At 46.5% G+C, this 27,914-nt stretch overlaps 2 protein-coding genes across 8 annotated transcripts in view; both read left to right on the plus strand.

Moving 5' to 3' along the window:
* Positions 1-27,698, plus strand: part of EVL (Enah/Vasp-like) — a 146,761-nt gene extending 119,063 nt beyond the window's left edge. For 5 of the 7 annotated variants that reach the window (XM_080593207.1, XM_080593205.1, XM_080593208.1 and 2 more), the window contains exons 4-14: positions 7,109-7,172; positions 11,369-11,430; positions 15,465-15,694; positions 16,152-16,273; positions 19,736-19,796; positions 21,828-21,894; positions 23,267-23,333; positions 23,438-23,500; positions 25,554-25,620; positions 25,976-26,033; positions 27,092-27,698. In XM_080593207.1, coding sequence (XP_080449333.1) covers positions 7,109-7,172; positions 11,369-11,430; positions 15,465-15,694; positions 16,152-16,273; positions 19,736-19,796; positions 21,828-21,894; positions 23,267-23,333; positions 23,438-23,500; positions 25,554-25,620; positions 25,976-26,033; positions 27,092-27,129 — 899 coding nt within the window. In that variant the 3' untranslated portion in view covers positions 27,130-27,698. The remainder of the gene's footprint in view (positions 1-7,108; positions 7,173-11,368; positions 11,431-15,464; positions 15,695-16,151; positions 16,274-19,735; positions 19,797-21,827; positions 21,895-23,266; positions 23,334-23,437; positions 23,501-25,553; positions 25,621-25,975; positions 26,034-27,091) is intronic. The other 2 variants (XM_080593211.1, XM_080593210.1) reach the window with 1 other exon arrangement.
* On the plus strand, positions 11,438-15,455 carry LOC308195560 (ena/VASP-like protein). Its single transcript, XM_080593214.1, has one exon. The coding sequence runs from the start codon at positions 12,811-12,813 to the stop codon at positions 13,708-13,710; it is 900 nt and encodes a 299-aa protein (XP_080449340.1). The 5' UTR covers positions 11,438-12,810; the 3' UTR covers positions 13,711-15,455.
* Positions 27,699-27,914: the final 216 nt, after the last annotated feature.

Consider the following 27,914-nt stretch of genomic DNA (forward strand, 5'->3'; position numbering starts at 1 on the left):
CTCCCCTGGAAACAAGGCCAGCAGCCCCTGCGGAGGAAGGAGGTGCTCACAGTGCTGCCGTAGCAGGTGGCTGGCTGGCTTATCCACCTCCGTGTCATTAGCGCACAATGGAGCAGTCACTGAATTATTTCTCTCTCGCTCTGAGCTCAGAGCAGCAAACAAAACCCTCCTGGGATGCTCCAGTGCCACCTTTCCCCGACCTGTGTGGCTGTTCCCCGTGCTCGTCTTGCTGGCTGTGCTCTGCTTGTAGGAGAGCCAAGTGGGGCTCACCCATTCCCAGCCGGTGCTGCACAGGGTCTGCTGGTGGAAAAGCTTCCTGAGAGAAAAGCCACGGCTTTGCCATCCCCTCTGCCCAGGGAACTGCAGATTCTGTTTTCCAGCTCGTGCTATTCTAGTGGCATGCACACAGCCCAGGCGTGCTCATGCTTTTGCGCAGAATGGAGTAACTCCGTTTCTTCATGCAAGTTTTTAAAGGTCGAGTGGAAACTTGAGTTACAGGGAAAGGTGTGAGTTAAGGCAAAAATGCTCCTGCAGCTTTTAAACAGCGAGGGAGATGCTGACCTGATAGCCCTGGAGCCACCTCATTGGAATGCCTCCTGTTCGCACAGTCACCTCTAGGTATTTATAAATTTCTTTTAAAGCTGTTGGAGCTATCTTTTACGTGAGAGGTAACCCAAGCTGTGCTCCTGTGCTAAGGCACTGCTGCTGAGATGAAGTGCACCTGAGCCATGCCCTTTACATATTAAATACGATCCCTGTTGTCAGAGCACAGGTGCTTTCTACAGGAGCTGCTTTAGCACCGAATCATCTTTATTACATTCAGGAAAAAAAGAAAAAGAAAAAAAAAGGTTTTTATTGCATTCAGAAAAAAATAAGCTTTTCTTTCCCATCTCAATCAAGACACCAGCATGAAAGCTCATAAATACAATGCCAGTGCCATGATGGATAAACATACCGGATCAAACAATTACCATCACATTTCATGCAAAATAGTTGAATTAACAGCTTGAGCAGTGGACTCAAAGGCACGCTGATTTCATGCTGCTCTGTTCACTAGCGCTCCTGGTGCACCAAAGAGGGTTTCTTTCTTGTTGTCTTGCAGCACGGGATCTCTTGTGGCAGTTTTATCAGGTGACTCCTCTCTGCATCCCCTTTGTCCCATCAGGCTTGTCGAGCATGCACGAGCATGCCCTGCACTCCCATTTGTTGACTTCCCTAACAGAAAATTTACAAAAAGACTGCGCACAGTGCACACACCTGCTACTGAGGCAGCTTAACTCGTTAACCTGTTAATTTGTGGGAGGTGTGAACTACTGTTAGGGTTGGGCATTCCCGTTTTAAATACCAGGCTTGTTTTTCCAGCTTTGGCACTGTCCTCAAACCTTATCTACACCAGCAAGTTCCACCAGTGAATGGGAAATCAGTTTGTAGTTGGAATGAACGGAGTTCATACAGACCCCCTGTGCTCACGCCCTCCTTTCAGTTTAAGTAAGGCCTGCTTTATGTTAGATTAAGGTAATCTGTAAACCTGTACAGGTGAAAGGATAAAGATGAAGGTAAGGCGGTTGAAATATTGGGAGAGGCACCTTTCAGATCTGTTAATCGGGCAGTTCCTACAATTCAGTGTAGTACGAGGTAAGACGAGGTTGTGTACAACATTGCTGGGGGATGCTTTTAGGGGATGCTGACTTTTCACTGCCGCAGGCTGGCAGCACTGCCAGCCACCGGGGCACACGGGAGGGAGCCAGGGGAGGGCTTCTTGCTGGCACAGGCCTGGAAATGCTCATTTCACCGCGCTCTTCTGGCCTCAGGTCAAACCGAATTTAATTCGGTCTGTATCAGAATGAGTGCCTTAGCTGTGTCAGTAGCAAGTCTCACCTGTAGGTAAATTGATGCAAACAAATTTGACTTGTGCAGACATGGTCTGGGTGTGATGGAGGCATTTAACTTCTCCCTCCCCGGGCTGGCGAAGCCCATTAAAGCTGGTAAACCTCTGCAGTTCTTGGAGGAAGGGTTTGGTCAATGTGTAAATGATGTTATAGACGGTGTTTAATGTCTTCTGTTACAAATGCTGTGGAGGCACCCTGCCTGTGAATAACACTCTCTGAAACTGTTTCTGTTTGGAGTTAATGTTTAATAGGAGCGAGGTAAACACGCCATGAGAGCAGGCTTTGTGGCGCTGGACCCAGCCCTGCTGCCTGGTGGCTGCGTTCCCTCGCTCTGCTTCCTGTGACTCAGAGGAGCAAACAGGGTCCTGTTCGGGGCTGTAGCTGCTCTATTGCGTGGCTAGCACCACAAAAAAAAACCAAAAAACTAATGGCATTAACATTTTTAAAACTGCCCCATTGGACTGTCCTTTGCCTCAGCCCTTTCAGAGGATGCTCTCTGCAGCGTTTCTGACCCGTGGGCTGTTGCAGGTCAGATGAGGTGAGATGTCCCAAATACTTGGGTTACAAACACTGTGGTGGCACGGTGGCACACACGAGGGGCTCTGGCTCTGCCCGCCTGCAGCTCAGTGAACCCCCTTTGCAGCCCTTTACCCGGCCACGGGCACTTAGCTCTGCCTGACCTGCTGTGTCATCCAACTCTGTTCGTACCAGCTCGGGGCCCAGAAGCAGTACAGGCACCCTGCTTTATCTTTGTGCTTTATCTAGGCTAATTAGGTTGGCGTTTTGTCCGGGATAATTGTCTCTACTAATGAGTCTGAGCACAGTGTCGCTGCACAGCGGCCTTGTGCCCGCTTCCTGCGCCGGCTGCCTTGGTGGGTGCTGCCTGGTGGCCTCTGACCGTGCCAGGACATCTCCAAGACCTGCTGTCCCCACACAACAGCCAGAACAGGACCACAGGAGGTCCTGCTTCCCCCCGGGCAGACCCCCGGCGCCTGCACCCCACACAGACCCCGTGGCGGGGCGTCACGCTGACGTGACACAGCAGCATCCCCGCCTGCGGCGATGGGCTGAGGTCTCCTGGGCAGCTGGACAAAGTGCTGACAGTCCCGGCAGCAGCGAGATTGCCCAACAGCAGCAAGGGAGCTAAAATTACACCCGGCTGTGGGCGCTGGGAAGCGATGCTTCGCAGAAAACTTCCCCCATCCTGCCAGAGCAGAGCCTGAGCCCGCTTGATTTCACATCCCCATCGCACTGTTGGGCTGCCCGATGGGCAGCAGCACTGCTGGGAGCAGGTAATGCCCCTCCGACCTGCACAGGAGAAGGGGGAGATGGTGGTGAAGAAACCAAAATGCACTTTCTGGATAACAGAGAGGATTTGCAGGGTGGCCACCAGTAGCTGGCAGTAGCACAGCTCAGTGCCCTGCCATGGTGGATCGGTTGGAAATATTTTTGACATTTTTTTTCCATCAAAAAATGCCAATTTATTGAGAAGTATTTCTATGGAAAAAAAAAAAAAAAAAAGCTTTGCTGGAACTTGTAACCTGGCATGATCTCTTCTGGTCAGAATAAGCAAATGTTTGTGGCACGTTCCTAGGACATACCTGATGATGGGGCAGACCTGAACCTGATTTTCCCATAATCCAAGTACAAGCCGAAATGATCCAGCAGCAGGGAGAGGCATCTGTCTGTCTGTCACCTCTCTTCCTGCCATAGTCTGCTGTTTTATTTCAGGCAAAACCATCATGTTCTGCTCATATGCAGACTGTGATTTTTCAATCTCAGCTGTATTTCCTATTCAGCGCTGGCCCTAGACCCTTCCCCTAGCCCACCACGTTCATCACACTGGTCTGTGAGCACCACAAGGCTATAGGGCTTGCAGAGCCCCTGCTCTGCTTCCGGTGCATAAAACGAATCAAAGATCTGCTGGTGGTCCCACTGGGTTTTCTGTACTGAAGAACCACCAGTTGCTCAGGGAAATGGGCCAGGTTTGGCCATTTGCTTGCATGCGCTCAGCCAGCGGTGCTCGCAGTTGTAGCGTGAGTAAATCTCTGGTGGGTGTCAGGGCACAGTGGTGCAGGAGGTGCCAGGAGCAGCCGCTAACACACAGACACCGTCACCCCGCCGTGAAGCGGTGCCCCTCTGCCATGAGCTCCCCTTCACCATCTCCAGCCGTGGGGACAGTGCCGCTGCCCTCCTGGAGCCAGCAGGGAAGGGCAGAGCCAGAGTATCCTGCTGGCAAACCTTCTCCAATAAGCTAGAGGAGAAAAAGCAAATGGAAAACTTCTGTGTGTTCCCAAAATCTGCCTTGAGCTGAGTCACAAGATGCTTATATAAAGCGCAGTTAATTATTACAAAGCAACGAAGCGAGGAAACATGGACGTTCACAGCGTATCTCCTGCATTAATTAGGTTGCTAAAAATGTAGATCGCCACAGCTAAGATTGCTGTGGATGGGTCAGGAGCAAAACGGCCTCCTGGTTGTGCTGAGAAGTGCTGTTCTTCGTGCTGCTGCTCCCAAAGGCTGGCAGGGTCGGAGGCAGCTTGTGGTGCCACTTGTGTGCATTTATATGAGGATGCCATTGCAAGAGCATCTACTGCTCGTGTCTGCTCATGTCTGGGAAATACCTGAGGAGGTGGAGAGAAGTGGAACCTAGAAAGGTCCGCCTGAATTTAAAAAAACTCCATCAAATAGATGTCTGCTCTGTGTGCACCACAGAGCATACATGTATGAAACCAAGCATAAAAATAGTCCCCATGTTCGATTTCTGAGCAGAGCATGCTAAAAGCAAGCTGAAGGACGAGAGAGCCACAGAGCTCCACTACTGCACAACGCGAAGTGCTCTGCAGACTTCACATCAGGTGGTGGTGTGCCTGGGTCTGCCCACAGCTCCAGATTGGAAATAAATCTAGCAGCATTTGTGCTTCTGGCAGTGAATAGACCTGAAAGCTTGGGTTGGACTTTTAAGTGTATTGGCCAGTCTCAGCAAAATCTTGGTCGCCAAAATAGGGTGCGTCTAACCTTCTTCTTCAGGGTTTGCAAATGAAGGTTTCATATTAGCGTAGAAGAAAGATTGGTTTCAGTAAGATCACAGGGAGGTTGTAAGAGGGAATTATTTCTTAAGGCTGTGGGTAACTCAAGCATTACAAAAACGTGTGCTGAAATGGTGTGTTCCCCACTGCTGGCAGGAAGAGCTGGGACACAGGTAGCAAGGGCTGTAACTGCCCTGCACACCCTCTTACCCCACAACACCACCACGTACAGCTTCCCTCAAACTCCCTTCCTATCACTTCCAGTTCACTGAGCTCGCTGCTCGTCCTCAGCTGGCAGTGTCTGATCAACTTCTACTCCTCTGCCTCTTGTCTGAGAGAGCTTCCTCCTCCTCTTCTATCCACGCTTGCCTTCTTTTGTCTAGTTTTTTGGAGTGCTTCACTTCTGAAGCACTTAAAGAGGAAAATCATGCCAAGCAAAGTGAACGCATAGAAGCCAGTAAAAGAGAAGAAAAATGAATTTGGAAAAGGTTTATGGGAACAAATGTTTTGCTGCAGTGTGGTGATATGTCTAAGAAATCTCAACCTGTAAAAGAAAGGAATTAGTCATTATTCAGAAAGTACTGTTACATATTTTAAGATATCCAAGAGAGAATTAGGGCATTTTGGGGTCCATGCAATCATGTACCCTGTGCATCTGAAAAATTGCCTGTCTTTTTAAATTAATGTACAAATAAAAATATCTGTAAATTTGTCACTGCTTCTGTAAAGAGTTTTTGAATGTTGGTTTTTTACTTATTTAGGTTGTAAGTAGCTTCTTCTGATTTTTTTTTTTTTGGGGGGGGGGAGTTGTCTGTCCAAAGAGGAGGGCATTTCTGTAGAAAAGATGGAGAAATTTGCAATTTCAAAACATAATGATGAGCTTTATGTGCTTCAATTTCACACTATGACCAAATGATAACAACAAAATGCTGCCAACTGAAACAGTCATCTACGGTTCTCTCTCTCTCTATATATATATATATATAAACAATCAGGATTTATTAACGGGTAGAGCTCATCTGTGAATAAAGGAGTGAAATTAAATTATTTCCATGAAGAGAGGGAAAAAATTTCACGTAGCATTGTCTGAACTGCCTTGTGGTCTGCCCTAGGAATATATCAGGTATTTGCTGTACCACAGACAATTTTTAAAGCCAGAGTTCATTATGCAACCATGCATTACAACCAGAGGCTATGTATTTAGTTTCAGTACAGTCCTAATCCTGCTAACGTACACATACATAACAGAAAATAGAAGTAAACTTGTTGAATTTACTGCGGCTCCTTCATGCTGAAAATTAAGATGGGCTTGTTGGCAGATTATGGTGGTTACTTATTTACCTGCCAGCTATGCAGGTGAGATCAGCTCAAGAGAACTGCAGATGATGAAAAGTCGTAATCCCAACTTCTAGATATGCTCTGCAAAGTTGCCCTGAAAAGGTTTCTTCGAGCAGCTTTCCAAATTGATTTGGTTTGATTTGCTTGGTTTTAAACCTATCCAGTTGGTCCCTAACAGCACCAACAGGGAAAAGGAGCCTGTGTTTTCTGTGGTGTCGGCAGCCTGGTGCTAGGCTCCTTCTGCATTTCTAGCACTAGTCAAATTGGCCACAAGGCCTCATTTTTCTGGGCATTTAGATGAAAGAGAAGATTCATGCCAAAGTACCAGATTAAGATGGGATCATTAGAGCCTCCTTTATACTTCGACATAATTTACTGCCAAAAAAGAATTGTGGTTCCTGCAGCCTCATCCTCTGGCATCCTTCTTAACATCCTCCTTAACACTGGCACTTACATTGAGCCACCTCTCCAAGCAGAGGGCAGACTTCTGTTTGGTACTGTGAGTCTTTATGCAAAGGTAGTTTTCTTGTGATCAAATCAGTGCTGAACATGGCTGAGGCTTGGCATGATGGAATTTTTTAGCTGATGACAGAGGAGTAACTGACTTAAACTCTGAAATTCTTTCATCCACAAGTCTGCTTATTGAAATATTCGACATATATGTGTGTGTGCAGCTGCATCACACCAAAGCCCGAGATCCAAACAGTTGGCATTACTAACTATGGGGAGTTTGGTCCAGTTCCACAAGTTGGGGACGGGACCTCATGTGTCTTCCTACCCTGTTCAGAAGTGTTTATTGAAAAGGTCAGTGTCGGTTGCTTTCCCAGTAGCATTCTCTTGTTTTCTCTGTAGGTCCAGCTGCCCAGCGCCAGGTCCAGAATGGGCCATCCCCAGATGAGATGGAAGCACAGAGGAGGTAAGTTGGGTTCATCAATTATGGTAGATTTCTAGTTTGTAATTTGATGTGTGTGCAGTCCTTGCTCACTAGTAAGCACTGTTTCTTCCTACTCATACCTGGTTTATGTTGATTCTGAGTAGTTTGTAATTATTGGTAATAATTCTGTAATGACTTTCTAAAGGGTGAAGTGAACTGAAGCCCTAGGTAAACTCTGCTCAAGGGCAAGTGTGAGGCATGTTCATGTTCAGAGTTAAAGACAAAACACGTTTACAAGCAATCTGTAGCGTGTGTGTTTCTCAGCATGTTGAGAAAGCTTAACCATTCCCTGTTCTGGATCACTTACTGGCCATTACTAGTCATGTTGCCCAGGAAGCACTGATGGTATATATACCCTGTCAGTAATAACTTAGGCTCACTTTGCCTATGGCTACTTCCTATATCATATCCCATTCCTTTTATGAATGTTTTGCTCTAAACAGGATAATAAATGAAACTGTAAAATCGTACCCATCACCTTTACATGCATGCCTTAACTTAGTGCCATAATTACACGTGGCCTTTTCTCTGGCTGCTAGCAGTGGTCTCCTTGATGCCAAAGGGGAAGGTGGGCAGGAGTGTCCTTCCTTATATGCCTTCTCCATAACCAAGCTATAAGGGCAATGTTCCCATTTCAGCTTTGCTGATTCAGCCAAGACTCCTGTAGCAGCAGTACCTTCAGCTTCCCTTGCCAAGCAGAAGATGTACTTGTCCCATTCTGGACAAGGTCTTCTAGTCTGACCGGCCACCCAGGCTGTCAGAGCTGGGATTTGGCTGCCTGGCATCGGCTGTGTCCAGCCCAGCAGCACTGCACAGCCAGGTCTGTGCCTCCCTGTTGAAGTATAGGCTAAAAAGGCACCTCTGTACACCGTATTTCTGCTTACTGCAAACGTGTTTAGCCTGCTCTATGAGAAACACCACAGCACGTTCCCCCCAAAAATGCGTAGCTAAAAGTTGGTGAGCCTCCCTTCACCAGGAGCGTGTTGGAGTACAGGAACCAGCAGGACCTGTTGCTGATCACCGTTTGGTGTGTGATTGTTTAAAAGCTGTGTTTGCATTTGCTTCTGTAAACAGAGGAGGGTCAGCAAGAGCGCAGTTAGCTCAGAGGACTTGGCTGGGTGCTTGGTTTGGATAATAAATAGCTTCGCAAGGCGGTTACTGCAACCAGACCTGCAGGTGCAGCTCAGCATGGTGGTTGTTGGCCTGAGGTGACAGAGGCTCAGGTCTCAGAGGGCTCTGCCTTCATTTGTAGGCACAACCTGTGAGCAGGCGAGGTGCCCCCTTGTAGGTCCAGCGAGTGCCTTGGCCCCGTGAGTGGCGCAGCTGGTGCCGCACACTCCTGCAGCAGCACAGATGGAGTGCTGCAGTACGTCGTCTGTGTTGATGCTCCAGGACGACCATTCTGACTGCCCCCTACACAAAACCATGTATAGCTCTTACACAGGCTGTGATGGGTGCTTAGGTTTCTGTTACAGGCAACCCTCCATACAATTCTCTTTTCCCTTCTCCAAGAATTGCACGTAAAGTGTAAGGAAACTAGTTCCCTGCTCCCAAATGGCCTGAGGTTGAACAAGGATTATTAAATGGCTATTGAAAGTGACTATTAAATGCCTCAGTGGGTGATGATACGCCAGTCGGGATTATTAAGGGTTGCTTTGATAGCTGAGCTATCAAAAAGGTGAGAGGAGAGCTCTTGCTCCATACCTGCGTGCTGCACAGCCTGGCTGGAAGACATGGTCCCAAACTTGATCGAGCCAGGGGGAATTGCTGAAAGTGCAGACTGCATGAAACTCAGACCCCAAATTTAGGTGTCTGAGTCTGTATATTCAAAGTGTGAAATTTAGAAAAAATAGTGATTTGATTTATTTATTTTTTGGTTGGTTGTTTGCTTGGAGACAGTAAGAGCCCTTTGGGTAGATATTTTTCCACTGCTACAGGGCACATGGTTCTGGGAAAGCTTCTTTTGCTCCACTGGACTGGAATAAGCTCTGCCAGTAGATGCACTTAGACATTATTGCATCTGCACTAGAGGACTTTCAGTTTTAATTATGCTAACGCCCTCTTAAAGCATAGAGCAGCCCTAATTTTAGGCCTAGCTTTTTTTGAATATCTCGTAAGCAGGCAAGGAAATCAAGTTCTGGTAACTGCCCTGCAAATTGGTCTGTTTTAAAGTTTTTTAAAGACCTTTACACAAATGTGAAAAGAATATATTGTATGTCAGAGGATGCAGTTTGTTCCTTCTTGTATTTTACTCCTGTCACGCTCCTTAAGCAGCCTTGTGCAAATCTTGGTCTTTATTTAGTTCCACTGGAACAAATTTGACTTCCTAAAAGTGTAAGAAGTTCTCCTTTTAGCACACGTGGGAGGGTGTGCTTGGCTCATACAAGCTGTTGCTGCCCAGGGGCAGGCAAGGCTACTATCAGCCCAAAAGACTTCAAATGCCTGTGGCTGGACCCTTGTTCTGGGGAGCACCCAGCCCTGGCGTCTACACCAGGGGCTTCAGCGGCTTGAAGTCTTGCCCATCTCCCTTTCCAAGTCTGTCTTGCTGGAGTTTTCCACATTGGTCCTCCAGATAAACCTAGAATTTTTCCAAGGTTTAAAGAGGAAAATTCACGTTAAGTCCTTTATCATCAAATCTTGCTAGTAAGTGCCAAGATACCGTAGGGGACAGTACGCTTAGGGAATTTTTAGTACATCTCTTCACCACTGAAATTTTAGAAATGCAACTGATGCTGCTGCATAGGTGTTCAGCACAAAACTATCCAGTATGAGCCAAGCTGAAGAACAGATTTCTTGTTGATTTAGATTGTTGTAGCTGAAATGAAACCACTGGAATCAGCCAGCCAAGGCTGTTTCTCAAAACTGTTTCCCCTTTGCACTTTGCACATATAATAATTTTCTGAGATGCCTCTAATGATTTTCCAGAAATTGCTTGTGTTCAGTGAAATGCATGTCCTGAACATAATGCCAGGTTAAGATTGATCTCTCCACAGTGAATAATTATAATTGTGAATTTTTCTGTTCCATCTATGTTTTCCATCTATTGAATTAGAATTGAAACACAGGAAAATTGTTTTGCAAATTAAGACATTCTTTTAGTTCCTACATAACATAACTTTATTTTTCTGGGTATTTTTCCTTATTTTTTATTTGCATGTAAATAAGATAGAATTCTTTAAAAATAGCAGACTCATTTGAAAGTACAAGTAAGCAAAAATGCAACAGGGAGATCTTTTTGAAGTATTATGTAAAGAATCAACATAGAAGTGTTGCCTGTAGTTAATTAAACTTGCCTTACCGTACAAAACAAGAAAAAAACTTCTTGCAGAAAAAAGAAAGAAATCTCTTTGCAATTAAGACTGGCCCAAACATAGGTGGAACAAATTCAAGGCAACGTTGGTTTAGAAATCGTGGAAGAAAATGATAATAGACCTTATTGCCAAATGCTCCAGTAAGGTTAATCAGAGTTGTGGTTTAGTACTGTTGAATGCCCCAGTTCATATCCACGTGTGTGGTAAAAACAAGTGGCTTTTTTAGCTGTCACTATTTTTAAGTAGAGAATGGCAGGGAGGGCTCAGGGCAGGGGCAGCAGTGACAGCTATTTCCGCACAAGTGTTAAAGCGTGCGAGAGAAGACCTCTGCTGATAGCTACTGGCAACTGCACGTCCCTGGAAAGCAGAGCCTGGGGAAAGGCTCCTTCCTCCGTGCTAGGCAGTGCATTTCCCTGCCTGGGCAACCCGGGAGCTGGCAGCTCCTGAGGATGCACAGAACAGCGGTGTAATTCTGTGATGAACACATGTGGAGGAAACGCAGCGCTGCGGGTCCTCCCTGGCAGCGTGGCAGCGCTCTGCTCACCTGCAGGGCCCAGCTGTGCCAACAAGGGACCCGTTGCAGAGTTGCCTGGTGTGGATGAACCAGCTCGTGACTCAAGCATCTGCGGTGTCCTGCAGGTGCCAGGCCCTGTCCCGATTACGTGTCCCCAGCACCTGCAATGGCACCGCTGTGGCCAGGGCAAGTGAAGTCAAGACCACGTCCATCTTGCAGGAACAGTGGTTGTGTGGAGGACTGGCTCACCTACCTGAGATGTACAGCTTGAGGGCCTCTCAGTGCATAAAGCTCTGACAAAAAAAAAAATAAGGAACACATAATGACTGAGTTTTTTTTCATTGCTGTTTCAGACAAGTGATGGAGCAGCAGCAACAGCGCCAGGAATCCCTGGAAAGAAGAACCTCTACCACAGGCATGTATCAAACACCTGGAAACAAAGCAGCTATAGTCTCTCCCTGCATGTCTCCTTTAGCTATAGTTGTTTTTTTTTTGTGGTGCTATGCGGGAGCTAGACTGCTAAAAATTACAGAATCACAGAATGGTGGAGGTTGGAAAGGACTTCTGGAGGCCATCTGGTCCAACCCCCAGCTCAAACAGGGACACCTAGAGCAGGTGACAATGTCCAGACAATGTCCACACTGCTTTTGAATACCTCCAAGGAGGGAGACTCGTGCACCTCTCTCGACAGCCTGTGGCAGTGCTGGAACAATGGTTTTAGTAAGAATTTGATTTTACAGCATTTGCAGCTAGGGACTTAAATGCACTCGGGCATGGTGTGTTGTTTCACAGAGGCTCATGTCCGAGCCACGCAGGTGGAGCTAGGCAGATTAGCGGCCAGCCAAAACTGCTAAGCAGAGGGGGATTTTTGGCATACCAAGGTGGGGCTAGCCAAGGTGGCAGCGACTCCTCATTCCCAGGGGATGTCAGCGCGAAGGGGTGGACGTGCTGGCTGTACCAGGTCAGGGCCTCCCCGTCGCCCTGCGGCACAAAGCCAAATACAGCGCAGAGCAAAAGAGAGCCCTAGAGTCTCATCGGTGGGGATTTTGTAGTCATGAAGTAAGGAATCTTCTGTGTGCTTAATGGAAAATACATACATATTTAATGAGCTTATGAAAATCTTCTATAGCATATTAAGTTGCACAAGGCTGAGCGAAGAATAGGAAGACAGGAATAGTGTATAACTATGAAGTATGGCTCTGCCTCCATGAAAGAAGGCAGTAACTGGGCCAAGATGGTCTGCTTTAGGCTTTTGTGGAAGTTTTCGTGGTTAATTTGGCCACATAAATTATGTTTTCTCCTCAGCAGTTATAACTTCTCAGTTGTTTTTGACTTGAAATCAGCTCAGATGCACGCATACCTTAGCCAGTGACATAAGTCGACAGATTCTGTTTGGGCAGAGGTTTCCGCGTGCTCTTCTGCATCAGGGAGCGCAGCCAAAATCCCACCTGGGCACCCACAAGAAGTGGGACGTGGCCCCTGAAGCGTTGTGGGTGTCCCCTCCCGGCTACAGGGTGGCCACTGCTGTGTCGGTGCGTCCCCTGCAGCTCCCCTGGTGCGAGGGTGACGCTGGAGACCCTGACGGATTCACATGGGCCTCACTGGCACCGGAGCACACAGCCCATCCCAGGCCGTGGGGTCCTGCTCTGCACAGCCCCCAGTTCTGCCGAGGGCTGGAAGCCCCTAGCCTGGAGTCTGTGCCATCTCCTCTTTGCTTTGTTTGTGCTTCTGTTCACGTTTATTTTTTGTTTCCTTTTTCTCCGTACTGCTTTGCGTTGGTTTCGTTCCTCTCTGCATGCCCGTCTTATTCTTTTTTTCATTTGTCTTTTCTGTTCTTTTAGTTCCCACCCCTCAGATAGGCATGTGCTCTCCCCCCTCTCAGCACCAGCCTCCTGCTCCTGCCTCTGGTGCCTCCCCTTTGCCACCCCCCCATGCCAGAGCTGTCCCTTCCCCTCCTGCTGTCCCAGAGCTCGCTCGAAAATCCTCTTTGCGATGCCCGGGGAGAGCCAGCGAGCCCCCACAGCTCCTGCACAGACACTCGGCCTCTGAGCTGCCGACAGCCTCGGGATCCTCCCCTCCAGCCTGCCCAAGCCACAGGCCCGTCATGCCAAGCATCAGGCGGACCTCACTGTCTGTGCCACCTCCCCACCCTTCCCACTTTCCCCTCGCTTCTCGCCAGCCCCTCAGGCGCTCCTCTCTCTGCAGCTCTCCTTGGACTTCTGCTGCCCCCGTCACAAATGATACCCCCCTAAGGCAGAGGGGTGACGTCCTGCAGCCCCGCGGTCCCACCATCCTGCCTGTGATCCCTGCCCCGCTTGACAGGGTCAGGGAACCCACGGGTAAAGCAGGGCAAGAAGGCTTGGCCGGCGTACCTCTGAATGGCCACCCCAAAGTGCAAATTGCTTCAGGCTCCCCTAGGACCCAGGTGAGAAGCGTGCCTGGGTCTGTCTTTCCACGCCTAGGAGCTGCACCCTCCTCCCAGCTGCCCGTGATTGCCAGGCCCCCCGGCTCCTTCGGCCAGGCCCCGTCCCTGTCCTCCCCTCCATCACCTCGCCCCCCGCAGCAGTGGTGCCAGCCCATGTCACACTGTCTTCCATTGCCTCCCCCTTACGCTGCTGGGTCTGAGGTGACTATGCCCGGGAGGACCCCTCCTTACATGACTTCATCAACCATTTCCCACTTGAGTAAGTACTGATTTTCAATGAGTTGTGACCTGTAAAAGGCTTAGCTTTGAGCTACCTACAAAGCCGCGTTCACACTGCCCATGACCACTAGAACGAGACCTGAGAAACCCAAGACCACTCCTGTCGTACACGATTTCTGAAACCAAGGTAGAAAACCATAGAAGGTACTCAGGACTGGTCTGAGGACCTTCTCAGATAAAAGCAGGACAAAAAGCAAGAATTACAGGGCCAGGGCCCTGTAGCTGGGTTGTTGGCAATGCATATTCCCACTGTATTAGCCCAGGAGGAGGTTTATATCATTCGGCAGAGTCAAATTGCATTTGGCAGCGAGCTTCGTTCAAAGCCTCTGTTCATTCAGCTCCAAACTTAGTGATGGGCTCTTCTGAAGCTGGAGGCCAGGTCTGCGGTAGACTTGTTGTCTGTGTAGCAATATTGGTAGAGGCTGGGATTTTTATTCTTTCACTTAAGCGGTATTTCTGACCAGTAAAAGATGCAACACTGATTTTGTTGGAGTTATGCAGAATCTTACGTGCTTATATAATTTATTTCCTTCTAGAAACTCTCTTTCTGGTGTAAACTGCATTAATAGTTGAGGTCTTGTCGCTATAATTGTTCCAGCAAACCTTTTTCAATGCAAGCAGATCAAGAGCTTGGGTCTGCACTCTACATATGGTCTTGATTCCTAGTGCTCATCTAAAGCCTGCTGTGTGAGCAACTGCGAGTAATGCTTATTTGTAATTCTGATCATACTTTTTGTGACTTGGATCCATTCCTGTCCATAAGCACATATAATGCTTAAATTATGTGCCTAGAAAAGGAATAAAACTGAGACATTTCCTTCCACTTAGTGCTAAAAATATTACTACAGCCACTGGAGGCTCAGTCCTTCAGCTGATACAAGTCCTTGAAATCCATTTAGTTCAATAAAGTTATTTTAAACTTACATCAGTCCATTATTTTGACTCGGTTCAATTTTTGCCTCGGGCTGGCCTCTAATTAGGTGTGTGTAGTTTTGCAATTACAATTAACTGTACCCACAATGAATTACTAGCTATTATGTTTGTGAACCAAAGAGGGCTTGAAACGTTTAAAGTATTTCTAATAGCAGCTATGCTTCACTTCAAGAATGGAATCAAGAGCGTGAAATCATGCAGAAGTAACCACAGAAATAAGGTAATATTATGAAAAACCCTAGGTAAGAAGAAAACCAGGCTGCTAGTGTTAATTTCCAAATGTTGCTTGGTCAAAACCCTCCTGTCTTTGAAAATAACACTTACTGAACAATTGAACCTGTGATTATATATCAAGATCAGCCTGTTCTGAGGGCATAATGTAGGGAAATACCCTGCTGGTGGTGTACGCATTCAGCTGACCCATTACAGGCAAAGTGCTGCAAAGCCTAGAGCGGCTTGTTGTCCACGTGCAGAAAACTATGAGAAGAGCAGAAGAAAGGTGCCACTTTGTCTGTGCTTTGGATTCAGTACAGTATAAAATACTGGCCCAGAGGGGGAAGGTTGGTTGGTAGTGATGGGGTCTTGCAGAACACAACTGCAGCTCGTTGACCATTGCTGCAACACCGTTCAGGAGGACACAACCATAGCTGATTGACCATCCACCGTTCCCTATTCCTCTAGGTGCTTGGTGCTTCCTGGCATCGCTCGCTCGTTGTGCCGCCAGGTCGCAGCCCGGGGACAGGGCTCGTGATGCCGTGCGCGGGCCGAAGGAGATGGCACTTCGTATGTAATTCGTCTTCTCTGCTTTTCAGGCCCGGCGCTGCCACCCGGCCATCCCAGCGGGGCTGCGGTGATCCCTGCTTCGTCTGGGGGCCCTCCCCCTCCGCCACCCCCCCCAGTCCCTCCGCCACCCATGGGAGCTGCGCCCCCCCCGCCGCCCCCGCTGCCGGCCGGTGCCGGCCAGGGGGCTGGCGGTGAAGACGGGTCGGTGTCGGGGCTCGCGGCAGCTCTGGCTGGTGCCAAACTAAGGAGAGTTCAACGGGTAAGGAGGGGGCACGGTGGCCCCCAGGTGGGCTCTTCTGCCAGGATTCTGCCAGGATTTCATTACTTCTGCACTGTCCGCCCTTGTTTTGTTTGCTGGTATTTTACAAGCGTTACAAGTGGTTAAAGCCACCGTGCTCAAAAAGCCAGCGTAGACTGGTGAGGCCTCGCATAAATAAGTGTCCACGTCGGTAAGGGTTACGTAACCTAAACATAATTATTAACAAACATCACTGTGGGTTTTTTCATCATTCGCCCATATGCATTGCCTCATCCAGATTGCTCCTGGACTTACTAGGGTCTGTGTGGGTCTCCTTTCCAACCCCGAACACATCCTGCCTCTGGTTTTGAGCTGTGATTGTGATCGCTGCTGATAATAATTAGGAAAACTAATCATTAAGGGTGTGGTTCTAAATTAAATTCTTTTCATTAATTCCAATGTTTATTTCTGTCTTAAGCCAGAAGATGGCTCAGGAGGGTCCAGCCCCAGTGGGGTCTCCAAGAGCGATGCCAATCGAACAAGTAGCGGAGGAGGTGGTGGAGGACTAATGGAAGAAATGAATAAATTACTGGCAAAAAGGTTTGTACTTAGACTTCAAGTAAGCCCTAGCATGAGCTCTGCAGCAAACTGGATGGGACAAGGTGCTCGTATTTTTTGTGAGCAATGGATCACTTCGGTGCCTCTCTGCAATTTGCCAGGTCCTGCATGGTTGCTAGTTGCCCACATCTCCTGGCATTTGGTATGAAAGTGTAGGTGTTGCAGCAAAGGTACCTCACAGAGTTTAGATGCTGTAGCAAAGCCTGCAGTGTGGCAACTTTCAAAGACAGTGGCAAATACATTCTCTGTGATTTTACTGTTTACGAGATCTATTTTGAAGTTACAGTTTTCAGAAAGAATAAACTGTGAAAGGAACCTAGACAAATAAATTTTATGCAGCTCATTCAGGATGCTGGGCCCAAAGACATAAACAGAGTAACAGGACAACATCTTGGCAGGTAACTTGATATTGATTCTTAGTGTGTTTTCAGACAGTCTAGCCAAGTTATTCTCTGCCAAGGTGAGTCGTGATATATCAAGCTACCAGATATTTAAAAGCTCTCTATTTCAGTTATTTTTGCTTTCTCTTTTCCCCCTCCTTCCACCAGTAATGTTCTGTTAGACAGTAATTCACAAGTTCCTAGTGATACATGTTTCAGTTTTAGCTCTAAAGACTGTTTTTTTACATATGAATATTGAAACAAAAGGATGACTAAGATAACAAAGGGTAGGTACAGTCTTATGGTATGCAGAAATGGAGATTTTAAATAACATTGTGTAGGATAAACACAGATCCTAGTGCAGAGGGTCTGATTCCAACTTTATTCCATGTTCTGGTCATTTCAGAAGGAATTCTGAGCACGGACTGTGGATGTAATCTTTTAGAAAGCATTCAATTAATACACAAAGCTGCAAATACAGTTACCAACAGTATGAAATACTAAATATATAATTCTGTGTCTTTTCAGAATTAAAATAGTTTAATGGCTTTTAATACTTATTTTCTGGTTCAACTTCTGATCTATTCTGTACTGTTACATGTCAAAACGGACCTTGCTTGAACTGGAAGATGTCTGTAAACAAAGTAAAGTTCAGTGAGGAGGGTAACTGGGTGACAAGCTGTGTTCAAACAGGAGATCTAAATGGACATTTCATATGGTTAGATGTAGAACTCCTACAAATGTCTGTGGTTCTAGCTTAAAATGTACTCCAGCATGGCTTTTGGCAGTCTTCAAACATTCAGGATCAAATCCCCTTGCTGCCTTAACAAAAAAACCTGCACTGTGGTGAGCACCGTGCTGCTCTGCTCTGGGAATGACTGAGCTGCTCGTCCTTCCCAGGAGCTCCATCAGCAGAGCTGCATGCTCAACTTCGCTTCCCAAAGCTAAGGAAGTCAATGGCCATGCACAAATGTTAGTCAGATGGTAGACACAGGATGTTAAACTGATTTGGAGAGGAGTAATTTTGGCTGCAAAGCCCTTTTTCTTTGCGATGACGTGGAGAAAGGAGAGAACCTGCACCGTGTTTCAGGTGGCTTTTAGCAAGCTGGCAGCCTGGAGGAAAGGCAGGTGTTTTTGAAAGAAGTGAGCATGTGCAGTATAAAATTTGCTGAGTGATGAGTGTGGGATCTCAGGGCCCTCTTCTGAGCAGAAAACCACATGCTCAGAAGCAGGGAGTGTGCCTAATGCTGGGTAAGGAATGGAGAAAATGTGTCTGCGTGCTCAGGTGGTGTAAAATACCGCTCTCTGGATTTAGTGGCCCCCGTGGGAGCAGCTGCTTGATTGAGACCTGAAGTGCAAGTGTAATAATGTACTATCACCTCACAACCCACCATCGTTTCTAGCCCAGTTAAGTCTGTTGAAAGACATAAATCTGACACTGGTCCCAGCAGGGCAAGTATTTCCCTGGCTCGAGTTCATAACCATTATAACCTTTTTTTTTTCCTCAGAAATGCCAACTAAATATTATAGAAAGACTATAAAAATTATTTCTGATCTGATATCATAAAATGATTAATGCAATTAAATATCTGAAAGTAGTTCTTACAGAGCACTGTGTCCTACAAACACATAAATGTGCTTTACTCCTTACTCCAAATTTACGTCCTACAAGCACGTGCATGCATATAATAAGAAGATAAAAACTCCTCTGTTTTACTCCAAATTTACATCAAATCCTCTTCTGTGAATCCAGTGAGGTTTTTCTTTTGGCAAAGATAGAAACATGTCAGTTTATTGAAACTCAGAAGTCTTTCTGAGAACCATTTGGATTTATTTTTTTCTTTGAGATGAATTTTGTCCAACTCAGAATCAAGATGAAATGAAAAACCTGTCATACTGGTGTGCTAAAAAAGAGCCTGCTAAGGGCAGTGTTTGCAGGTGGGTAAGGATAAGGATCATCACAACCAAAAGTCAGGTGGAGACTGGAGCAGCAGTTCCCCTGTCTACAAAGAGAAGCAGTACCTGGCACCCTTGGGTGTTGTTTAGACCCTAAGCAGGGCTTGAAAATCAAGAATTTGTTTTTCATTTTCTTCAGTCAGTGTGGCTGGCACCCAAGAGGTTTCACCATGCTTTCTTCAAAGAAAAACAAACATGTTTGTTTACTCGCATGTCCAATTGCTCCATGGGTGGCTTGCAGCTCCTTGCCACGTGCTTCTCGTGGAGCTTTGCCTCACCTTGGGAAGAAGGAGGACAGAGTGAGGTTTTCGCTCAACTTCTGCAGGCACCACCAACGCTGCCGGTCCTGGGACTGCGGGGCTCAGGGTTGCTGCTGCCTTTGAACTGGATTTGAGACCACAGTAATCTGCCACCACTCACCAAAGGCACTTGAAAACCCAGGCTGGCGCACTCCTTTTTCCTGACTCCTGGTCTCCAGCCAGGGCTTTCCTGCCCTGGGTCTTGGCTGAGCATTGCCCTCTCTTCCCAGGGCTGAAGGGCTTTTCTGACTGTCTCGCCCATGAGAACAGTGCCACAGCCCTTTCTCTGGGTGGGAACAGGGATGGGGGGATCATAGGACAGCTGACAGAATGGTATTGGAGCTGCCTGAGAACATTTCACCACAGCAATACTCACCTGAGCCACCTGGTCCTGAAAACCCCATGTGGGGGCTTGGGTTGTAACTCCTGTGTAGGACTGACGCTGCCAGGTCCTGAGCCCTAGAGAGCAGCCATCCCTTTCTTACCCAGTTTCATACCAGCTCTCCTTCCTTCCTCTGCCTCAACACATTTCTTACTCTGCACACCCTGCATTCCTCTATTAAACACGGCTTCAAAATATTGCCCCTCTCCGTGAGCCATATCGCTAAGGTTTGGATTCCTCACCTCCATCCAAAATCCTACGCAACCGAGTGTATTCAGTCTTTGTCAAGTTCTGTAAGAGGAGCTAAGTAAATAATAACTCCCACCAAAGCTTGAATCAGCCTTCCCACATGGAGGCTGATGCCTGGTGCAGGAAATGTGCTTCCAGAGAGCTGACTGTGTGTCCTGTCTCGTATTCCTTTGCAAAGGAGGAAAGCAGCGTCGCAGTCAGACAAGCCAGCTGACAAAAAAGAAGAGGAAAGCCAAAATGTAAGTAAAAGATTCCTTGCAGTTGTGCTCTTGCAAATATGTTAATGTTCTGCCTTGCAAAGTCCTGTTGTCGTTCATTGAGTACGGCAGGGAATGACAAGCAGTGCTGACCCTGTAATACACAATCGGTTGAAATAAATGTGACTGCTTCTGCCTTTCCCAGGAAGAGCACTGCAGAAACAAGAGTTGCCTTCCTATTTGTGGGTGAGGTTTTGCCCAAACCAGGTCAATGGGTGCTTTCTCACGCTCTGCTCTGAGTATCTTAGGGTACAGTAGATTCTTGCCCCTTAAAGAGATGCAATGAGCCCTTCTGGCAAGTCATCTTGAGACCAGGTCTATGTCTCTTGTTTTTAATTTGGGGCTTCAGCTGAGCTGAAGTGGATCATCAGCCATGTGGGGTAACTTTGGTTTGCCATCCTTCGTGCAAAGCAAGAATCAGCTCACTGCAGACCCTAGAGTGCATGTAAAACATGTCTCTGGGAGGGAAGGAGAAACAGTGTATTACCTACTAGACCATACAAAAATTAAAATACATGTTCATAATACTTACACTATAGTGAGACTTTGGACAATTTCAGGGGACTTGGATTCCTTCTGTTTTAAGTAGTCGGTCTGCATGCTGTCCATGAAAGCAACTGAGCAAGAGATTTGATTTGACACAATCTTTACACCAAACTCAGTGCTGCGATTTTGAGTCCAACATGCACATTAAAACCCTTCTTTTTACTTGCTGAACTGCTGCATCTTGCTGATCTGCATGGGAGATCTCTCCAGCTTTGGAAGAGGCCAGAATTAATTGTGTGTCCTTTCCCATGGGTTGCTGCTCATAGAGCATCCTTGTTGCCAGACTGTACCCTTGTGAAGGCTCTCTGCCATGGCTGCAAGTTCATAAAGCATCTCGTGTGCTCCGTATCACCTGTACAGAGATATTCCCACCAGAGACAGGGTAACAGCTGCTCAGCAGGAAAGCCATTCAGAAAGTGCAGGTCTCACCCCAGTCTGAAGAGCTTGTAGCGAGAGCAGGAATAAGCACTGTTTAAGGTGAAAAGCAGCTATTTTTTGCATGTTCCTCCAAGAATGCTTCAAGCATGGAATTTGCTTATTGAATCCCTGGTTCTGCAGTGCAACCATTACTCTTAATCCTGCCCCAAGGCTCATTTTGAACCATACGCTCCGAGATGAAAGGCACCACTTAGCTTCTAACTGTTCAGCTTCTGCTGTCTTTCTGCTTCTTGCACTCTCTCCTTGAAGCTCTGCAGGAGTCTGCGTCCCCATTCTAACTTTTTTGATAGCGCCAAACTATTAAGAATGATGTTTTAATGAACATCTGTTTAATGTGTGTCTTGAGCACTCTGTGTGGTGGGGTTATCTTACGTCAAACTTGGCGCAATTTTGTTTTTACCATACACAACTAAACCTTTTCCTGAGTGTGCTCTGAGGGTAATTAAATAAAACCGACATGTCAAAAATATGGGTTAATGTTTTATGACCTGCCACTCATAAACCCCATGAAACAAAGTCCAAATCTGATGTAGTATTCAACATTCTAGTTAGGAGAAGCGACTGATGTAGTTATTTTGTATTCTGTTAGTACCTGGGCTGCTCTCACTGCTACCAGTGACTGGTGTAAAAGGCTGGGATGTGACCTAGTGTTCCTTCAGGTGGCTCTGTTTCCATATTACAGTTTCTAAATTTGGGGAATGAATGTTTTGTATTTAGACAACACCAGCTGGCACTCTTCAGTGGTAATTCAGCCTGGTTTGCTATACAGGATTGAGAATGATTCAGTGGAATCATGACAAAGTGTCCATCTTAGAAAAAAATAGAAAGGTATTTTCCCATGCTAAACAGCGAGAAAATTTAAAGTTTAAATGGAGTTCAGCCCATGCTATGGTAGCAGTGCCTATCAGAGGTGCCAGACGAAAACTTGTTTTCGTACCACCCGTACGTACTGTAGCTGGTCTCCAGAGTAGACGAGGACTCTGTGCTTCACCTCCAGAATTAAGTAATGCCCTGTTTTTCTCTTCCTAGGACGATGCTAGCACCTCTCCTTCACCCGGTACACGAGGTCCCACCCAGCAGCAGCAAAATTCATCAGGTATTAAATCAAACTACTGGCACTTTACTTGACTTCTAGTCTAGTCTTCTGCATCTCTCAGGACTCTTGGTTCCTTGTCCTCCTTCAGAGCACAGCAGTGGTAGCTAATGGAAAATTTTCCTAGTAACTTTTGTTTCAAAAGCTGTACTCACCAAGAAATGGTGATTGTATGCACTTCTCAGCCTCAAAACTGGCTAAAGAGCCAATCAAGTTACAGGGGTCCAGACATACCATTGAGGATCTGCATCGTCAAAATCATGCACCCCAGTCCTCTGAGAGCAAATACTTATTCCACTTTTGGTACTGTAGCTGTCCGGGTCTGTTCTGTTGGGGTTTGGGTCTCAAGCTGTTACCCTTCCTTAACCTAGTAGCTTGTTGCAGTAGGCTTGATCTCGAGAGTTACCTGGTGAAATTAAGGAGCCCCTAAAATATGTTTTTCCTACGATGATTTGAAATGATTGTATCACAGTAGATAAGCTGCAAGCCAGCCAGCTTTGCATCAGCAAATCAGCCTTGCGTCAGCCTTGGCTTTCATGCATGCTGAAAGAAATCTCTCCCAAGGGAATGAGTATTTAACCATTCCAGCTTCCTTTTGGAACAAAGCCATTATTTGCTTGTTTGGCAAGGGAAGGGGAAGAAGCTAGCAGAAAGGAGAATGCATATAAAAGAGAAACAAGATCTAGAGATTTCCTGGGAGTGTCCATAATTCTTCTAAAGAGCTTTTCAGGACCTCACAGAGGAGCAAACCCTTGTGTATAAAGCTGTGTGTCATCCGGGTCTCTGAAACAGCTCACTTTATTTTGGACTGTTTGCAGAGGAGGAGGTTGGGGCAATAGGAGGCACTTTCAGGAAGGAGGGATCTGTACTGCAGTTTTGGGGAATGTTCTGCTGGCTAGAAATGCAAACAGCATTTAAATAAATTCTCTCTGTGGAGATTTCAATTGAGGGGGTCACACTTTTTTTTTTCAGGTACACCCACATTTTCTGCCAACAGACAAGAAACATAAGCCTTTTTCACTTAAAATACAAATAAGTATTCTACTGAATAAACTAAGCCTTGCAGCACTTAGCCTGTATTTCTTGCTATCAGGGATTGTGCTTTTCTTTGTACTGTTCCAATTCCATGTCTTTTTAGTATCATTTAAGTGTTTGGTCCCTAATTAAAGGGATCACCGAGCAGATCTTTGCCAATGCTTTCTTTGTAATGTAGGCAACCACCCTCATTCACCACTCCTGCTTTTCTGGATCTTTCTAAATCACTCACCCCCGCTGAATGAAAGCAGCTATATAAAACAAGCAATTTCAGGATTTTTTTATTGATAGAGAAAAAAAAACAACAATAAACAGTAACATTTCCATTTCTTTTTTACAGACTCTGGGAAGAAGCCATGGGAAAGGAGCAATTCTGTTGAAAAGCCTGTATCTTCAGTACTGTCTAGGTGAGCTGCACAGGTTGTCTCCGTGGCTGGCTAGTAGTTGGGATGGTCACGCTGTCCCCGTGGCACCTGCACAACTCATGTCTCGTTTCATTCCATTGCTGTAGAAATCCATCAGTGGTGAAGAGCTGTGAAGCTAAGAGCCCCACACAATCCCACGTGTCTTCTAGGTACTGGCTAACAGCCCGGCTTCTTAACTGTCTTGGCTTGTCCTTTGGCAAATCCCATCATTCAGCACTGACGCTTGTCTTCTGTTGTGTCTGTACTCATCCTGTTACGGTCTGCTCTGTCTGTCGCTGCACAAAGTGGAAACAGGGTGATGGCAGAGTGTGTTGTGTGAAAGGCTTGTTCCACGGAAACAGCCCCCTGCTCAGGTGGGCACAGGCATCACAGGAATGGATCACACAGTGCTCGTCAGGCAGGGGTTGGCAGGGTGCTGTGCCAAGTGGAAGGGAAGTTTGGGAGCACTGGTTTGTGGTAGGCTCAGGATGACCCTGCCAACAGGGGAGGTTTTCCTTGTCCAACCTCAGCAGAAATCCAAAATCAAAGACAGAAATGATCCAAAGAGCCTACAACCTGGAGAAGGGTGGTTATTCCCCCATCTGTGCAACTGCAACAGATGCATGAGTAAGGGGGAGACCAAAACTTGGTGCAACGACTTCTTATCACTGAGCTGTGGAAAGTGCCAGCCACCAGACTGGCATTCAGAAGTGCGGGGTACAAAAGCTGGCAAGTGTCAAAAGCTGAGAAACCTGAAGCAGGAATCCAGCAGTCCCAGCAGCCACGCTGCAGGGTCACCCATGGAGGTTGAGATGAAGGTCTGATATTGCACAGCTAAAGAGAAACTGCCTGTTGGGGCTGGCCCAGGAACATCTCGTGTGACTGCGGTACTGAGCACTGAGACGGGTGGATATGTTGAAGGAGGAGGTGGAACGGGGACTTGTGTATGGTTAGCACTTAACTGCAAAGAGATGCCCCTTGTTTTGCACTGTTACTTTACTACAGTGCTAACAGTTTGCAGACAGAAAATTGCAACTATCTGCACATCCTTCTTGCTGTTACAGATGCTAGAACATATCCTGCACAAAAATTAAAGTATGAACCAGTGTTACTAGGGCAAAGTGTAGTCAGCTTTCCTAAAATCTAACCCTAAAACCTTGGCTGTAGGAAATACATGTGAGTTTCCAGTTGATATAGAAAAGACTATTCCTTCTTCTTGCAAACAGGAATGAAATATGGGCTATTTAAAGCCGCCACCAAGCTTTCACCATCTCTCTTCTACAATGCCATTCCACCTTGGAGAAGTTAATTGGGAAAAATCCATTGCTAGTTGAATGCCTGGAAGTAGTTCTCAGTGTTTGCTGCTCATTTGACTTTTGCAGGGGGAGTAGGGCACATTGCAGAAGCTCTCAGTGGTGTCTTGTTTCCTTCCTGATCAGTTTGATGGCATTTGTATCTGTCTTAACTCCCAACTTAGCCGCAAGATGGTAGCAAAAATGTGAAGGGTTTCTCAAGAAAAGGCTGCAAGACCAAGTGTACCCACAGAGGTGGCAGGATCTCAGCCAGCTTGGGCCCAAAGATGATGGCAAAGTTATTTGAAATCTTCTCTTTGAATTATTTAGCATGATTCATTTCTAAGATGTTTTAGAGTTACTGGTTAAAACAGAAAGTCTCACAGCTTCAGCTTCCCTACGGTCCTTCATCAGCCATCAGCAGAGGTCAGCTTGTGGACAAACACAGTCCTGGAAGACTGGTAATACTCAAGTGTATCAGGCAGTAAGGGCAGATTGCGGCTGGGTTTGGGTCTAGACAAAGTGCCTGTGCTGTAGTGTTATCAGCAAGCTCGGCTCAAGTCAGGCCTTCCAGGGAAAGGATTATTGGGTTATTCTTCTCCCAATCATCTTTTGCTAACCTGTATGTTACTGTTATTTTGGCAACTGATTAAAGCCTAGGTGCCAAGACAAGGGTGCAAATTGCCAGTGCTGCAACAAAGTATGTTGTTAAGTCCTCTCAGTATTTTCTAGTTTAAAATCATTGAGACCACCTTCCCCTAAAAAAAAAGTGCAAATTAAGTTTGGGCTCAGCCGTGGTGTGCACTCTGCGCGACGTGGGCAGTCCAGGAGCAGCCTCCTCGAGGGCCAGGGCCAGCAGGTGGGTATGGCTGGGCGAGCATTGCAGGCAACTGAAGGGCTGCTTTTTTGTCCTCTTCTTCCCTTTTTCAAGGATGAAGCCAGTGAGCAGCAGCAATGACGTGGCTATGGATGCCTTAGATTTCGATCGAATGAAACAGGTGAGTCAAAAGGTCCTTGGCAGTCGGATTTGGCGAGCTACCCATTTTCCCCCATGCATGCGCTGTACGAGCAAAACAGCTGTTCAGTCTGCCGATTTCCTCTACAACTAGGTGCTTAGAGAAGGGATAGCTGGTGAGCAGCAAGAGAGCACAGTCTCACTGCTATTCGAGCAAGATGTCTGTACAGAAACGTGCAAATAAATATGCCAGCCTCTTCTGCAGCCCTGGCTGAGAGCAGCGCTAGGCTCTGAGCATCAGCAGAGGCGGGGGCACAGCACAACCGTGTTAAACTTGCGTTTTCTTCCACCGGTTAGAAGGAGATTCTGAGCAGCTGACTTGTGTTTTGTCTCATCAGGAAATATTGGAGGAAGTTGTAAGAGAGTTACACAAAGTGAAAGAGGAGATAATTGATGGTAAGAAAGAGAAAAATTATTATTTTTCTCACCTTTATGACTAATTTCCTGTAGATAAGATGATAGGCACTGCAGGGAGTTCCCTGGTGTTCTCAGACTTGCCTGAGCAGCTCTGATTTATATACACAACGGGAGAACATGCGTCTACCTTAACTGAGCTTTGATTGTGATGCTGTATTCACATCCTTTATTTTTATGCTGTTGACAAGCATTTCCACCCCAACCTGTGAGAAATTCACTGCCCTGTGCTTCTCAGAGGTGGGAGTGGGAAAAATGGCCGGCCCGTAACCCATGGCACATCAATTGATCACAGTCAGGGAGCGTGAAATCACTTTTAACTAGCCTGCCAAGCAGGAGGGGACAAAGGTACCTACTTGGAAATCCTTCCTGAGCATCCTCCATAGGCCTCCTATGCTCAAAAATCAGTTTCAGCCCTTCATTCAACCCGAATAGCCATGTATTTTTCCAATTCGGTGAAAAGTGCAACAGCTGTACTAAATGTATCCGCAATTTTTTTATAAATTGCTCTGCAGTTGATGATAAAATGTATTTTTCAAGGCCAACATAAGGCAGCATAATAACGCTATTACTGACACGCACAGCAAAATACCTACTTGAAGCCTGCGTTAGGGCATGTGAAGGTCCATGCCCACACCCTGCACGCCCCATCTTAGCTTCATACAGAAGGGGAAATAGAGGAGACTGTGAAACAGCTAAACCCACGCCCCCTCCCCTTGCCCTAGCACCACGTGCCCACCAGCAGCTGGGCAGTTTGGGGTGAGGACGCCCTTACCTGTACGCTACCGCCCCAGCAGCTTGGCCCTCAGAGACTCCCCAGATCATTCCAGTGCAAAATAAGACATCCATATAAATCACAGATGCACCTTCTTAAACCACTACTGCAGTTTGCAAGCAAACAGCTGACTGCTTACCCTTATTCATCTGTTTACCCTCCACTCATCCTTTTACCGGCGCGTACGTTCTGCACCCTCTGTACTTAGCCTTCTCCGCGCGCTGGGCATGACGTTACGCACTAACTTTTTGGTTTGGTTTTCTAGCCATACGGCAGGAGTTGAGTAGGATCAGTACAACATAATGATTGCAAAGCATTTGGACGGTACTAAGAATGCTAGGAAGAGCGGATCATTTCTAAGTGTACCAAGGTCACGCAAGATGGTGAGAGAGGACACCGGCACTGTCTTTGTTCTTATACCCTTTTTATTAGCAGACTCAGCACACTTTGAAGCTTGCTGCTGCCTTGGATTCGCTTCATTTTAAAAGTCTTAATCTAAAGAATATTAAATTTTAAATTTCTGGATTTTTTAGATTTCATCTGACACTGCACATTGGATTTGTCAGCCTTTTTTGTATTTTGTATTTGCTTATTTAAATGTATTACCTTTCTTTTTAGTAGTAGATAAGAACACACGTGAATCATTTGCTTTTGATAGATGACTTCAAAGTAATTTTACTAGTAGTCTGCAATGTAAATGAAGATCCTTTGCCAACAGAAATGTATTGTGGCATCACCAGAAGAAAACAGAGACATGTTAGTTGTCAGCCAACAAATTCTTTGTCTCAGAGTTATCACAATATAAAAAAATGGTACGTCAGTGCATCACAGTATCTGTGTTCATATTGGTAATAAACTGTTTATTGTCCACATGGCCCTGCCTTTGTTTGTTTCATTAATCTCTTCAGTTTCCCCACCTCAATGCCACTTGAATGTGTTTCCTTGCTGGCACGGGGAGGATGGGAGGAAGGTGATGAAGACTCACCCTGCAGCAGCAGCACCACAGAGCAGGAACGGAGAGCCTGTGCAGAAACCTCGGTGACTTTTTGCTGGTCCGTGAAGGTCACTGGCTTATGGCTCATCTCAGG

Source organism: Anser brachyrhynchus (assembly GCF_964034855.1).
Source record: "Anser brachyrhynchus genome assembly, chromosome: 5".
In the NCBI taxonomy this organism is placed as follows: domain Eukaryota; kingdom Metazoa; phylum Chordata; class Aves; order Anseriformes; family Anatidae; genus Anser; species Anser brachyrhynchus.